The 13,764-nt window shown below is 35.5% G+C and overlaps 1 protein-coding gene across 1 annotated transcript in view; it reads right to left on the bottom strand.

Moving 5' to 3' along the window:
- The window catches only part of LOC128234910 (uncharacterized), a 63,907-nt gene that overhangs the window by 39,175 nt on the left and 10,968 nt on the right, over nucleotides 1-13,764 (bottom strand). Inside the window, exon 2 of the mRNA XM_052949530.1 lies at nucleotides 4,225-4,575. Coding sequence (XP_052805490.1) covers nucleotides 4,225-4,575 — 351 coding nt within the window. The remainder of the gene's footprint in view (nucleotides 1-4,224; nucleotides 4,576-13,764) is intronic.

Below are 13,764 nucleotides of genomic sequence, written 5' to 3'. Positions count from 1 at the left end.
GACCTTGACCTTAGAGGTAGGGACCCGGGTCTTGCACGCGACACGTCGTCTTGATATGTGGAACACATGTGGCAAGTTATTTTAAAATCTGTCCATACAAGGGAAAGTTACAGCCCGAACACGATATGCAGCACTCCATTGTGAATAAACACTAAGTGTGACCTTGACCTTAGAGGTAGGGACCCGGGTCTTGCACGCGACACGTCATCTTGGTATGTGGAACACATGTGGCAAGTTATTTTAAAATCTGTCCATACAAGGGAAAGTTAGAGCACGGACACGAGTTACTGAGCCGCACACACGGAAGGACGGACGGACAGATGGACAGACGGACGGACGGTGCAATTTTAATATGCCCAACTTCGGGGGCATAAAAACATCGACACATTTCATGGATATTTGGGCTGAAAATATTACCTCTATAGAATTTGACAAGGTTTTATATATTTTGACTCTGTGACCTGGTTTTTGGGCCAAGATGACCCATATTCAAATTTGAGCTAAAAATCATTATAACAACCTTTCAGAAAAACTTTCAGGATATTTGGACTGAAAATGTTACCTCTAGAGTGTTAACAATGTTTTTCCATATTTGGGCTCTGTGATCTAGTTTTTGAACCCAGATGACCCATATTCGAAATTGAAGTAGATATCAACTTAAAAACCTTTCTTACAAATTTCCAGGATATTTGGGCTAAAAATGTAACCTCTAGAGTGTTAACAAGGTTATTCCATATTGGGGCTCTGTGACCTAGTTTTTGACCCCAAATGACCCATATTCGAATTTGAGCTAGAAATCAACAAAAAAACATTTCTGACAAATTACATTGATATTTGGGCTGAAAATGTTTCCTCTAGAGTTTTGACAAGGTTTCATATATTTTGACTCTGTGACCTGGGTTTTGGGCGAAGATGACCCATATTCGAATTTGAGCTAAAAATCATTGAAACAACCTTTCTGACAAACTCTCAGGATATTTGGACTGAAAATGTTACCTCTATATTGTTTACAATGTTTTTCCATATTTGGGCTCTGTGATCTAGTTTTTGACCCCAGATGACCCATATTCGACCTTGAAGTAGATATCAATTAAACAACCTTTCTTCCAATCTAGGATATTTGGGCTAAACATGTTATCTACAGAGTGTTAACAAGGTTATTCCATATTTGGGCTCTGTGACCTAGTTTTTGACCCCAGATGACCCATATTCGAAATTGACTATCAAATTACCATAAAACAACTTTTCCGACACATTTCCAGGATATTTTGGCTGAAAATATTACCTCCAGAGTGTTAACAAGGTTTAACTATATTTGGGCTCCGTGTGACCTAGTTTTTGACCTCAGATTACCCATATTTGAAATTTGAGAAAGAAATCATTGAAACAACCTTTCTGACAAATTTTCAGGATATTAGGGCTGAAAATTTTAGCTCGAGAGTGTTACCAAGGTTTTCCCATATTTGGGCTCTGTGACCTAGTTTTTGACCCCAGATGACCCATATTCGAACTTGAAGTAGATATCAATTAAACAACCTTTCTTCCAATCTAGGATATTTGGGCTAAAAATGTTATCTCTAGAGTGTTAACAAGGTTTTTCCATATTTGGGCTCTGTGACCTAGTTTTTGACCCCAGATGACCCATATTCGAAATTGACTATCAAATTACCATAAAACAACTTTTCCGACACATTTCTAGGATATTTTGGCTGAAAATATTACCTCTAGAGTGTTAACAAGGTTTAACTATATATGGGCTCCGTGTGACCTAGTTTTTTACCCCAGATTACCCATATTTGAAATTTGAGAAAGAAATCATTGAAACAACCTTTCTGACAAATGTTCAGGATATTAGGGCTGAAAATTTTACCTCGAGAGTGTTAACAAGGTTTTGCCATATTTGGGCTCTGTGACCTAGTTTTTGACCCCAGATGACCCATATTTCAAGTTGAGCTAGAAATCAACGAAACAACCTTTCTGACAAATTTCCAGGATATTTTGTCTGAAATAGTAGCCTCTAGGGTGTTTTCAAGATTTTTCTATTTTTGGGTCATGTGATCTATTTTTTCATCACAGATGACCCATAACCAAACTCTTTCCAGTAAATACCTGGACAAATATCCAGAGCAAGTTTTTGACAATTGAGGCAAAAATGTGACCACTAGTGTGTTAACAAACTAAGTTTTGGATGGACAATAAACAGTGGACATTCATTGATCCTAATAGCTCACCCTCAGCCTACGGCTAAGGTAAGCTAAAAAAGATTGGATTTTGAATTATATTATATGAAGAATCAACCAGCAACTTATTTTACAACAGAAAATTTTGGAAGGCATATGTAAAATTCCTCCGTTCCATTTTTTTTTTTTTTCCAAAATGTTAAGCCTCTGTCACACCGAGATGTGTAGCAACTGTGATTTCAGGGTGGTGTTATATTTCCCAGAGCGCAGTGACATTGCTGGAAAAAATAATATTTTTCATGAAGATGTTAACATTAAGGCATTCTAATGGTGACCTTGGCATTTCTACAGAGTTCCATGGCATTCTACTATGTTCCTACATAGTTCTTGTTGGTGGTTGCGCTGTCTGCATGTTATTTTGCACTGCCCACAAAAACGACATCTCAATCTGTACTCCATTCTTTCATTTGAGACTATGCTGCAACTGACTGCTTTCATCCATCCATGATCAAACCCAAAGCCTTTTATGCCTTGGGGTCGTGTCCGTCATTGTCTTAGAATGAGATCCAAAGCATCTGCATCATCATCAATCTGCTGGACTTACATATAAGCAAGCAGTAGCCCTGATTGATGTTGCACATCAGTTATGGTGAAATTAATGTTTAATTGCATATATGTACTCGATCCACTATTTGTTTGGTTCATTGTCATGTAAACGCTGATCAACGCGGGAGAAGTGCATTGGTAGCGCAATGATTGCCGTATCTGCTCTGTACAATTGTTAAAATGCCGAAAAAAAACCTCATGGTAAGCGCCATAGACGTGACGTAGAACACCAATCGCAAGCGCCACCTATAACCTTCACGTTAGCACTGCGACCCATGTGTGTGCCAGTTGCAACATATATGAAGAATGCATGCTCTTGAATTCCTTCATGCAAATACCTTTAGGTTTTTTATGCGGATATATACACTAAATTAAATCGAAATCATGGAGTATCAGTCGAAATATTCATTAAATATGTGGAATACCCAAAAATTACTAAACAATGATTCACAATGCATGGCATCACTTTCATGGTCATACCAAAGCCACTGAATCTGGTCCAATAACCACATACAAACTCGCCTTATTGTGTTTTTAATAAGTTTTCTATGAACCATCCTTACCCTTGAATTTACTTTTTTAATCTGGTATAACAAAAATCAAAGCGGGTCATTTGTTCGCAAAATTTCTGACCTAGATCAGTTACCTCAGTAGTAATGTCGTTCAACTTTGTAATAACATGTATTCGGCAATGGCAACTTTAAACATGAACTCTGCACTTTCGTATGATTGAAAGTAGTTTTTTTTACAATTGGGGTTGCACTGCCTGGCTCATCCTTAGTAGGTTAAAATTTAAGGGATAAGTGGATTTCTAACTGACTTTGTTCTTTTATTGAATGCAGCCTTGTCTGTGACAATCATATATGAACCAGTGTGCCAAATCATTGTTCTCTTTTCTACATTCATTTTCACTTTCAAGTTCCGGAAGTAAACCAAAACATTCAATGTAACTCTTAATATTGCCAATACTCCTATGATTGTAAATTTTGAAAAAAACATGGCAAAGAAATAAAAAGGTATATATATTATATATATATATATAATAGAACCTGCTGTACACTGACAACTACTTAATTATGTCTAACAGTTCACCTTTCTGACACTTTCATTAATATTGACAGGTTAAAGTAAACAGGCACCTGTTTCCCATGCTTTTTAAACAATGTGGGAAAAATAAACATTTTTCTGTTAAAAAATTGAGATTTATATTTAGATTTTAGCTGATAAATTAAATATATTTCAATGCAATGAATAAAATATCAATTTTGATATTTAAGCATTACTGTTTTTTAAAGCCCTCTAGTTAGCTAAACCTGCCTTTAATTTACATAATGGGTGACTATGAAGGTCTAAAAATGCCATGTTGTTACATTTGTCTCCATAATTAAATTATAGAAACATATTTTACGTATCCAAAAGTAAAAACAAATCCACCAACCTTGTACAGTCACATTAACAGTATCCTCAGCAGTTGCATCCCCAGGTGACGTTGCTTTGTATGTTACAAAGATTTTATAAACTCCAGTATTGTTTAGAGCTACATTTTTTAAGGTTAGGCTCCCGTCAGTAGTGTTTTCAACGTTATAGTTATTTTGAACAATGCTTTTTCCAGAAGCAGTAAACCAGACAAGGATATCAAATGATGTTGAAGGACTAGAATCTAAAGTAACACTCCATAAAATGTTTGAAATGTGGCTGAAGTGCATTATATCCCAAGTTAAGGTGACATCTTCAGCAACAGTCGCCGTTACATCTTCGGGGAGGGGAAGGTTGAACTGGCATAGGACCCCTGAAACAAATATTAAATTTCAATGAAAACTTTAATCTTCATTTATAGTTTTTAATCATGCTTAAATATAGATTATTTAAGGCATTAGTAATGATGGGACAAGATTGAATAACATATAAGTCAAAATTTATTGTAATTTTTGTCACCAATTCTTGGTATCATGGTGTGTTATTAAGAACCTGTGTACATAATAAGCATAAAACAGTACATTTGCATCTCAACCTATTCATTTCCACCACACAGTTCACAAAATTGAGTCCACTTTCCACACCACATGGACTTCCACTTTTCACGGTCAGTGATTTTATTACTTATAAACAATTTGACGCTGAATATCGGCCTTTTCACAATTGCTCAAAATTCATAAAATATGAAGAAAAATTCACAAATCCCAAGAGCTACTTGTTAACAAAGTGTTTTTCAATTAAATCGGTGTAAAAACTTGTAAAAGTTGTGTAAAACTTTGAAGATTTTAGTCAAAATATTTACGGCGATTGCGAATTCGAATACATATAGAATACCGTATGATGGCTTTTATCAATACCCGATCAAGTAGACGCACCCTTTTAAGTAAAGCGCTGGCTGTAAAGCGCTTGGTCACGTGGAGCAAAATGACACAGCAAAATTTGTAAACAAATTGATATTTATAGGCAAAATGTCAAGTTTTATTAGAAACAAGAGCCGTCGTAAGACAGCGCGCTCGACTACGCCACTTTGACTTAGAATACAATAACAATGTAATAATACCAAGTTTGGTCTCTTTATGTCAAACCTATCTAAAATTATTCGATACATAAGGTGACTTTGATGCTGCCCTCCCACCAGCCCGCCCAAACAATGACGCAAGTCATTCAAATAACTTGATTTCCCATTATGAACATGTGGTTTAAAGAATATACAATTATGCCTTTCAAAGGAAATTAAAAAAAAAATTCAAAAAATTCAAGGGCCATAATTTGTATTTAGGCTTAAAACGAGTTATGTTTCTTGTTGTAAGATGGTCGCAAATAATTTTGAATGTTATCAAGTGCATTAAATGAACGGTATAGAAGTTTTTTTATTAAAATCCCAACTTGCCCTTAACTTTTACTTGCCCTAAAACTTTAACCTGCCCTAAAACTTTAACCTAAGTCAATCAGGGGCCATAACTTGTATTTAGGATAATATGGAGTTATGTAACCTCATTGTGTGATGGTCCTGAACAACTGTGTGAAGTATAAAGTCAATTGAACAAAGGATATAGAAGTTATTAATAAATATTCCAACTTGCCCTAAGTTCCATAGTCAATCAGGGGCCATAATCTGTGCAAAGAATAATATGGAGTTATCTAACCTCATCATGTGATGGTCCTGAACAACTGCATGAAGTATTAAGTCAATTGAATGTAGGCTATTGGACTTATAAGTGAAAATCCCAACTTGTCCTAAAACTTTAACCGGACGCCGACATTGGGGCGAGTAGTATATAGCCCACCTATTCTTCAAATAGTCGAGCTAAAAATTAAAAAAGATCCACGCTGCCAGTACACCAACAATATTTTACACCTTTTTTGTTAACAGTTTCAAATCATACAGGAAGTTGAAGTTGTAAATCAAGAATCTACAATGCTGTTATCTTTAACTCTTTTGCATTTAATAAATATACAATTATCAAAGTTTCATTCTTGTATATTATCCTTTTAATGTCAATACAGACACTAAAACTATGAGTTGTATTTCAGAATTAAGATATTAATGTTTTGTTAATTTTTCACAATTTTGAACTTTAACACGCTTAAATTTCACAAAAGAAAAGGCATGGGCTGTTTCACAAAAAAAGTTGAAAAAAACACTGATGGTAAAGCTGCTAGTTATACAAGTAAATTGCAGAATTCATCGGAGCAATTAACCGGTTTCCGTGCTAATTTCTGCTGAGTTTAACAGAATTGCTTTTTTCCACAGAGGGTTTTATTATAGGTTAATTCGGTGATTGCCCGATCATATTGATTTATTGCTTATGAAGCTGTTTATATTACATAGATACATGACTGTGATGTAATTAAGGTTTTAAAATATTAGTCAATCATTCTCTTTTTAAGAAGAAAAAAGAAACACCGCAATGCGACAAAACCAGCTTTTTAATGATTGACAGAAGAAGTTCAGCCTGTGTTTTTTTTCCTTTTTTTAGTAACAGTGACCTTGACCCTAGGGACCCCAAATGCAATCCAACGAAAGGTTTCCATATACTCTTCCTATAGACCAAGTTTGGTCAAGATATGTCAACCCTAACTAAAGATATTTTGTCAACCCTAACTAAAGATATTTAGTTTCAACCGTTTTTCTATTTTTAGTAACAGTGACCTTGAACCTAGGGACTCCAAAAGCAATCCCATGAAAGGTACCCATAAACTCCTACTATAGATTAAGTTTGGTCAAGATTTGTCAACCCTAACTTAAGTTATTCAGTTTCAACCGTTTTTCTATTTTTAGTAAGACTGACCTTGACCTTGACCCTAGGGACCCCAAACACAATCCCATGAAAGGTCTTCATAAACTTTTAAAATGACACCATACATGCCAAATCCCTTGACGGGAAAAAAATCCCACAGAATTTTGACCCATTCCCTGGTCCCCGCTTTGAACGTGGCCAAACATTTGAAACGTCAAAGATACATGACGAGGACAAAGTGAGTACATTTTGCAATTGAAATTGTTATATATCTCAATAACTTTAGGATAACTTACTATTAATGTATATGATTTTAGTAATTAATGGTCTATTCATACTTAAGGTAAATGAAACAGACCATGTAGTAGTTTGGAAAGAGTATCCGGATGGCAAATGAATAACGTATCTTATGCATGTCAACGTATCTTATGAGGTATGAATATATGCAATTTATTTTAATAAAACCGTGAAAATCAAACATTTATTGGACTGATAATCCATCCTCGCAATACTGTACATAACTGTTTATCATAGAAGTTGTTGAGTGGCACAATGAGCTTTTTGGGATGAGTGCATGTTGGAATTACTTTTAGGCCAGACAGGGTATGGGGCCATGTGATGTAGTCGATGGAACAGCCAAAACAACAGCATCTGAGGCTGTTAAACAATGCAAAATTAGTCTTCAGAACGCTAGTGATTTCTTTGCATGGGGAGTTCAGAACCAAAAGTCTCATGCAACTACCGATTCTACTCTGAAAATGAGTATGAGACAATGTTTTAGAAACAAAAAAACTATATGCTGCCTTTCCAACAAGAAAAAACTGTACACCTCAGTTCAGTTGTCTCGTGTCACTGTGACGGTCGCTTGATAGAGGGTGAGTTATGCAGCATTTGGAGGTTGCAGCAAAGAAAGGCAACATCAAATCACAAGAAATGCAAGAAAATCAACTAAAGAAACAAGCACAACTATCTGAAGAGTTGGTAGACGAAGTTAAAACCAAGAACACACAACTAGACACTCTGAATAGTCTTTCAATTACAGATCTAAAGTCAGGACAGTTTGTTGCTGCCATTTATGAAGAGAAATGGTATGTTGGAAAGGTTACTGGAATGGACATAGAAAGTAAGACCATTGACATAACATTCATGGAAGAAAGTTGAAGTTTAAAGTCAAATTGTACAGATGGCCAAATGCTCCTGATGAGTTAGGACTTAATATAAAAGACGTTATTTGCCGTATTGAAGGTCCAACGCCAAAAGGAAAGTCAAGAGGACTATTCAAGTTGAAAATGAAGTTGAATATTGGTAAATTTATGGAGTGTATAAACTACAATAGTAATTATGGTAAATCAATCATCAAGGCACATGTTACAATGTTTTGATTTTAAGCATCTTATTTATATTGCGTCACATTAGTGTCAAGTTAACTGAAGAGATATAAAGGTGGATTTTCATTGGTTAAATTAGATTTTTCGTCCAATCAGAGAGCACGTAACATAATAATAGTAAATTCTTCACATTGTGTTAAAAAATTTTTTAAACAAATGGATTACAATGTTTGAATAAATATGACAATAAATTAGTTGGTACAAATGAAATACATGTATATACCAAGTTTGGTCACCATTTTTCAAACCTTATAACAAAAAAATTAGCCCCAACAACAGAGTACATCATTCTTACAACCAGGTTACACTTTGGTTGAAAAAAAATGTGTCAAAAGCAACAGAAAAAAAAAAAAAAAATCAATCAAGGGCAGTATCAAAAATGAAGGGTTTGTAAGTAATTACGGTATTGAAAACCCCAACGTTCCTTCCCTTTTGCCACAAATTGGACGTGGAAAATGGGTGGCAGTTGGTGGAGTATTGGAATGGGTGGCACTTGTTAAAAACGATGAAAAACGGAAGACAATGGGACTTTGACATGATTTTCAACATTTCTTTTTTTCACCAAATGCCACCCAAACTTGGCAGTTTTCTGGAGTATTGGAACATTTTCCACCAAGTGCCACATGGCAGTTGGTAAAGTATTGGAACATTTTCCAACAATTTTCCATCAAATGCCATGATCAGTTTTTTTTATCTTTTTTTCACCAAATGCCACGCCAACGTGACACTTGGTGGAAATAATGTTGCACTTAGGATTATGAAGTATGCATAAAACAAAAAACACATAATCATTCTTTGCATTTATTTAGTTTCATATGTACACAAAAATACAAAGGGTCACAGTTGATGGTGAAGAGCTGTCTGCATTTCTACATTTTGAGAAATGCTAAAAAAAACAGTTTTAGTATTATTCAATTTGGAGGTTTCATAAGCATACCATTATTCAAAATTTATTTAATTTTAAGATTAGATGCATAAATAAAATAACAACATTATAAACATATTCTTAAATATATATCTTGAGCTTTAGGCCTAGGCCTAAAAAAAATACATTTGGTTCGGGTTACCCGACCCTACCTACGGAATAGGCGCCGACCCTACCATTTTTGTCAGTTTGAAAAAAAAAATGAAAATCTTTTTTTTTTTTGGTTTTTAAATATGGAGTTTAAAACCTTAAATGCTTATACAGGAGATAACTTTATCACCATTCTCCAATGATGAAAATGCATTCTTATAAAAAGCCTAATAAAAAAAATAAATAAAAAAAATAAGAAGCCTACCTACCCTACCTATTTCTGAAAAGGATGTAACCCTAACCAAACATTTTTTTTTTAGGCCCTAGCAATAATAATACCAAGTATTACAACAAAATGATATAACAAAATGTTAGAATCCAGCCAGACAATTCCCCTGCGAAATGTTTATGAATCGTTCATGAATAATTCATGTTCTTTTCTTGAACTGTTCATGAACCAAGTGCATGAACTATTCATGAACTATTCATGAAGATTAAATGGCCACCTATAAAGTCATGAACCATTCATGAATGGTTCTTGAACAAATCTGTTCATAGCTGCATTAGTTCTTGAATTGTTCATGAACTTATATTTTCATGATTTTTTCTGAAATGGGCCATTTAATGTTCAATGAACAGTTCATGATTTCTGTTCATGGGTATATCAAGAATATTTCATGAATGTACATGTTCGTGAAATCTTCTAAAACTATTCTTGAACCAAATAACATCAATGTGACCATTTGTTCATGACAACGCAGAAACTCTTCACGAATGTTTGGAAATATTTTGGAATACAAGAATATGAAACACAGATACTGGAATTATCAAAGAAATTTATGAATACCCAACAAAAAAAAATACAGTGTGTCAAATTGCTAAATGGCAACATGCCAAACTCTTTTGCATCTGGTTTGGGTTTAGTCTTCTCTATACAGGAACAGTTTTTCACTTCTTTCTTAGTTTAAAAAGATGGCAAACTCAGTTTTTTGTCACAGTTTCCAGAATGGCATCTGTATCAATGTTGAAGCCTGCAGTAACTGACATGGAGTTATTATGGCAGGGTTGATTCTATACTGCAGTGTTCCTCCATTTCCTCACTTTGTTTCTCAAATGGTGGTTGTCTTCCTCTTTTGTTTTCTCTGAAAAATATATGACATTGAATTTAGATGTTGATGATAATAAACAAGTTTAAAATATAATTAAAGTCTTCTTTCTTCAAATCAGGCCAATTTAAGATAATTTTATCTCGAGGAAAATTGAAGAGATATTAAGCTGTTCACATGGAAGTTTCATCGTGCTGTTGAAACACATTTTGCAAGCATTGTTGGTACAGGGCGATTCCCCTAAGGTAGAAGTAAACTATTTGTAATCAACCGTCAAGTCCTGGAGTCATATGACTGCTACAAAGTTGACAGTTGAAAGGCATTGCTCTCAGAGTAGGAGGCTATGTTTGAGAGAAATGTGTCCTCCAGGGAAAAACAATAAATGTACCGTATTATATCATGCATAGGACGCACTTTTTTACCTCCAATTCTCGTCTTAAATAGGGCCTGCGTCCTTTCTATGCTATTAGAATTGCATCTGTTTTTTTCCAAGTCCATTTCAGGTCGAAAATATCGGACCGGGGAAGAACGCGGTAAAAGTAAGTATCTGTACTGCGTCACCGAAGAGAACAACTGACATAGGTAAAATCACGCAAGTTAACACACGCAGAAATGTTTACTTTAAAATGATTTATTGAGAAATAAATTGAAAACAAACATGAGTGTTTACTTTTTTACAAAAGGGACGCTACTCACAAAAACTCGATGTGAGTCAGCACTTTAACTGGTTTGAGTTATAACGGCAACGGATCAGAGAATGTTTTATGTTTGTTTGTTGGTACGACGTAACACCCCACACTGGATAGCGAAGAACGAAGATTGCGTGGTGGTTGCTTTACTGTCAACAGATCTACTAGGTATGCCGGTGCCTTTCCGACCGAGCAATTGTACATGATGGTTAAAATTTTAAAGTTTATCCTAGCTTTAACTGGTAACCAGTGTAATTCAAACAAAGATTGTTTGGAGCTTTCATATTTGCCTCGAGAAAGCACAAGTTTTGCACACATGTTTTGAATTCTTTGCATTTTCTGAATATCACAGGCAGCAATGCCATACAAAAGATGGAATTACAGTAGTCAATGTGTGACATTACCAGTGAAAGAACAAGAATCTCCGTTGCCTCTTTGGTCAAATATTTTCGAATGTTTTTAATTCTCATGTAGTTTAGCATGGCTGTTCGGCATTTTCGTTTTACATGCTCCTTAAAGTTTAAAGTTTCATCGAGAAAGGCACCTAAGTAACGTATACAGTGTACAGCTTCGATACTGTCACCAACAATATTGATGTTTTTTGTTTGACATTTTGCAAGTTGCTGCCTACTCCCGAACATGATGAACTCAGTTTTTGCTGTATTCATTTTTAGTTTATTTTCATTCATCCAATCATTGATTATTACAGCACACTGTTCAATGTCTTGAATAGCACTTTGTTCTGCAGAAGGTATGTTTGGCCGAAAACGTTTATTGGCAGTATGGTCGTCGGCGAAACCGTACACTGTGATGGTCGGGGGTATCACATCAAACAGGGTACCTGCATAAGTGAGATACAACCATGGGCCTAGACAGCTTCCTTGGGGCACACTACATTTTAGTTCTCGAGGTGTTGAATACGTCAAATTGACATTAACACTACAATTACGAGGGTGTAAGTACGAGTCAACCCATGCAATAGCCGTAGAGGAGAGGCCATATTGCTTGTTCAACACATCTACAAGAATACTATGGTCGACTGTGTCGAAAGCTGCGCTTAGATCTATGGCTATTAATGCTGTTACCTCTTGTAGCTCCAACCCACCCAGAATGTCATCAACTAGACGCAAGAGAGCAGACTCACATGAGTGATAACGTCTATAGGCACTTTGGTTTTTGGGGAGTAGATTATTTTCATCTACATGTTTATTTAATTTTAGAAGCACTGCCTTTTCAATCACTTTAGAAAGGAATGAAAGATTGCTGACCGGTCGGTAATTTGAGAATGTAAGTTCAAGGCCAATCTTTTTAATCAAAGGTCGAACAATGGCTTTTTTCCATTTACTAGGGAAGACACCTTGCATAAGGGATACATTGACCAATTTGGTAATGAATGGCAAAAGTTCACCTAAAAACTGTTTCAGAAGCTTAGTTGGTAGAATATCTAGTTCACATGATTTAGATTGCATGTTTCCTATGATTTGTTTAACTTCATTCTCTGTCAGTTCATCAAAATTGTCAAAAGATGGTATATCCTTCACTTGGGGTTCAAACTGATCAAATGTTTGTAGTGACTCTCGGAGTTTGCTTATTTTGTCCATGAAAAAATCGGCGAATTTCTCAGCTGTGGTGTTGTCGTTTTCTCCATTCAGCATTGGGTTATCAGCACTTGTTCCAGTGATGTCAGCAACAAATTTATATAACTTTTTTGAGTTTCCTTTGAGATCCAGTACTGTCTGACTAAGTGTCCTTCTTTTCTCCTCTTTCAGTTCGAAATGATACTTGTTTCTTGCTTGTTTAAACAACTGATAGTGCTCAGGGGTCTTATACTTCATCCATAATCGTTCACATTTACGAGATTTTCGTTTGAATTGCAGGATATCCTCGTTAAACCACGGCTTTGGAGCACGACGTACACAAGTTATCTCTTTCACAGGTGCAGGTGTATCTAAAATTTTCTGAACTTGATCTTCGAACTCTTCAACTATACCATCTACATTGTTTTCCGTGAGAGATATTTCGTTCAGATCATTCGCAATCTTTGATTTGTCAATTGCTTTAAAATTTCGGAATGATACCGATTCACTTTTAATGTTTTCCTTTTTCACATTAGTAATGACTTTGATGACACAGTGATCAGAAATATAAGGGCCCTGTTCACATGACAGTACATTGATGCCATTCGTGACCTCAGATATGACAAGATCAAGTACATTTCCTTCAATTTGGGTAGGGAATGTGACATGTTGTTCTAGCCCAAGTGAATACAAAGAGTTATTGAAGTCTGTAGATGCACTGGTACCGTCATCCAGGTGTAGATTAAAATCTCCAAGAATCATCAGGTTCGAATATGAGGGCAGTATTTCTTCCAAGAATTGGAGGAATTCCGAGACAAACTGTAATTCAGTGCCCAAAGATGGTGGTCTATACAATCCCAAGATTGTCATTGAAATGTTTTTGAATATTATTTTCCAAAGGCCATGCTCGAAAGTTTTTCTAGGTATGGTCGGTACTCTGCTGACAGTAACCCCGTTCCTATGGACTAGAGCTACACCACCACCGA

The sequence above is a fragment of the Mya arenaria genome, chromosome 5 (assembly GCF_026914265.1).
Source record: "Mya arenaria isolate MELC-2E11 chromosome 5, ASM2691426v1".
Taxonomy (NCBI): Eukaryota; Metazoa; Mollusca; class Bivalvia; order Myida; family Myidae; genus Mya; species Mya arenaria.
Note: the sequence above shows the minus strand (reverse complement) of the source record. Positions and strands in the feature narration are given on the sequence as shown.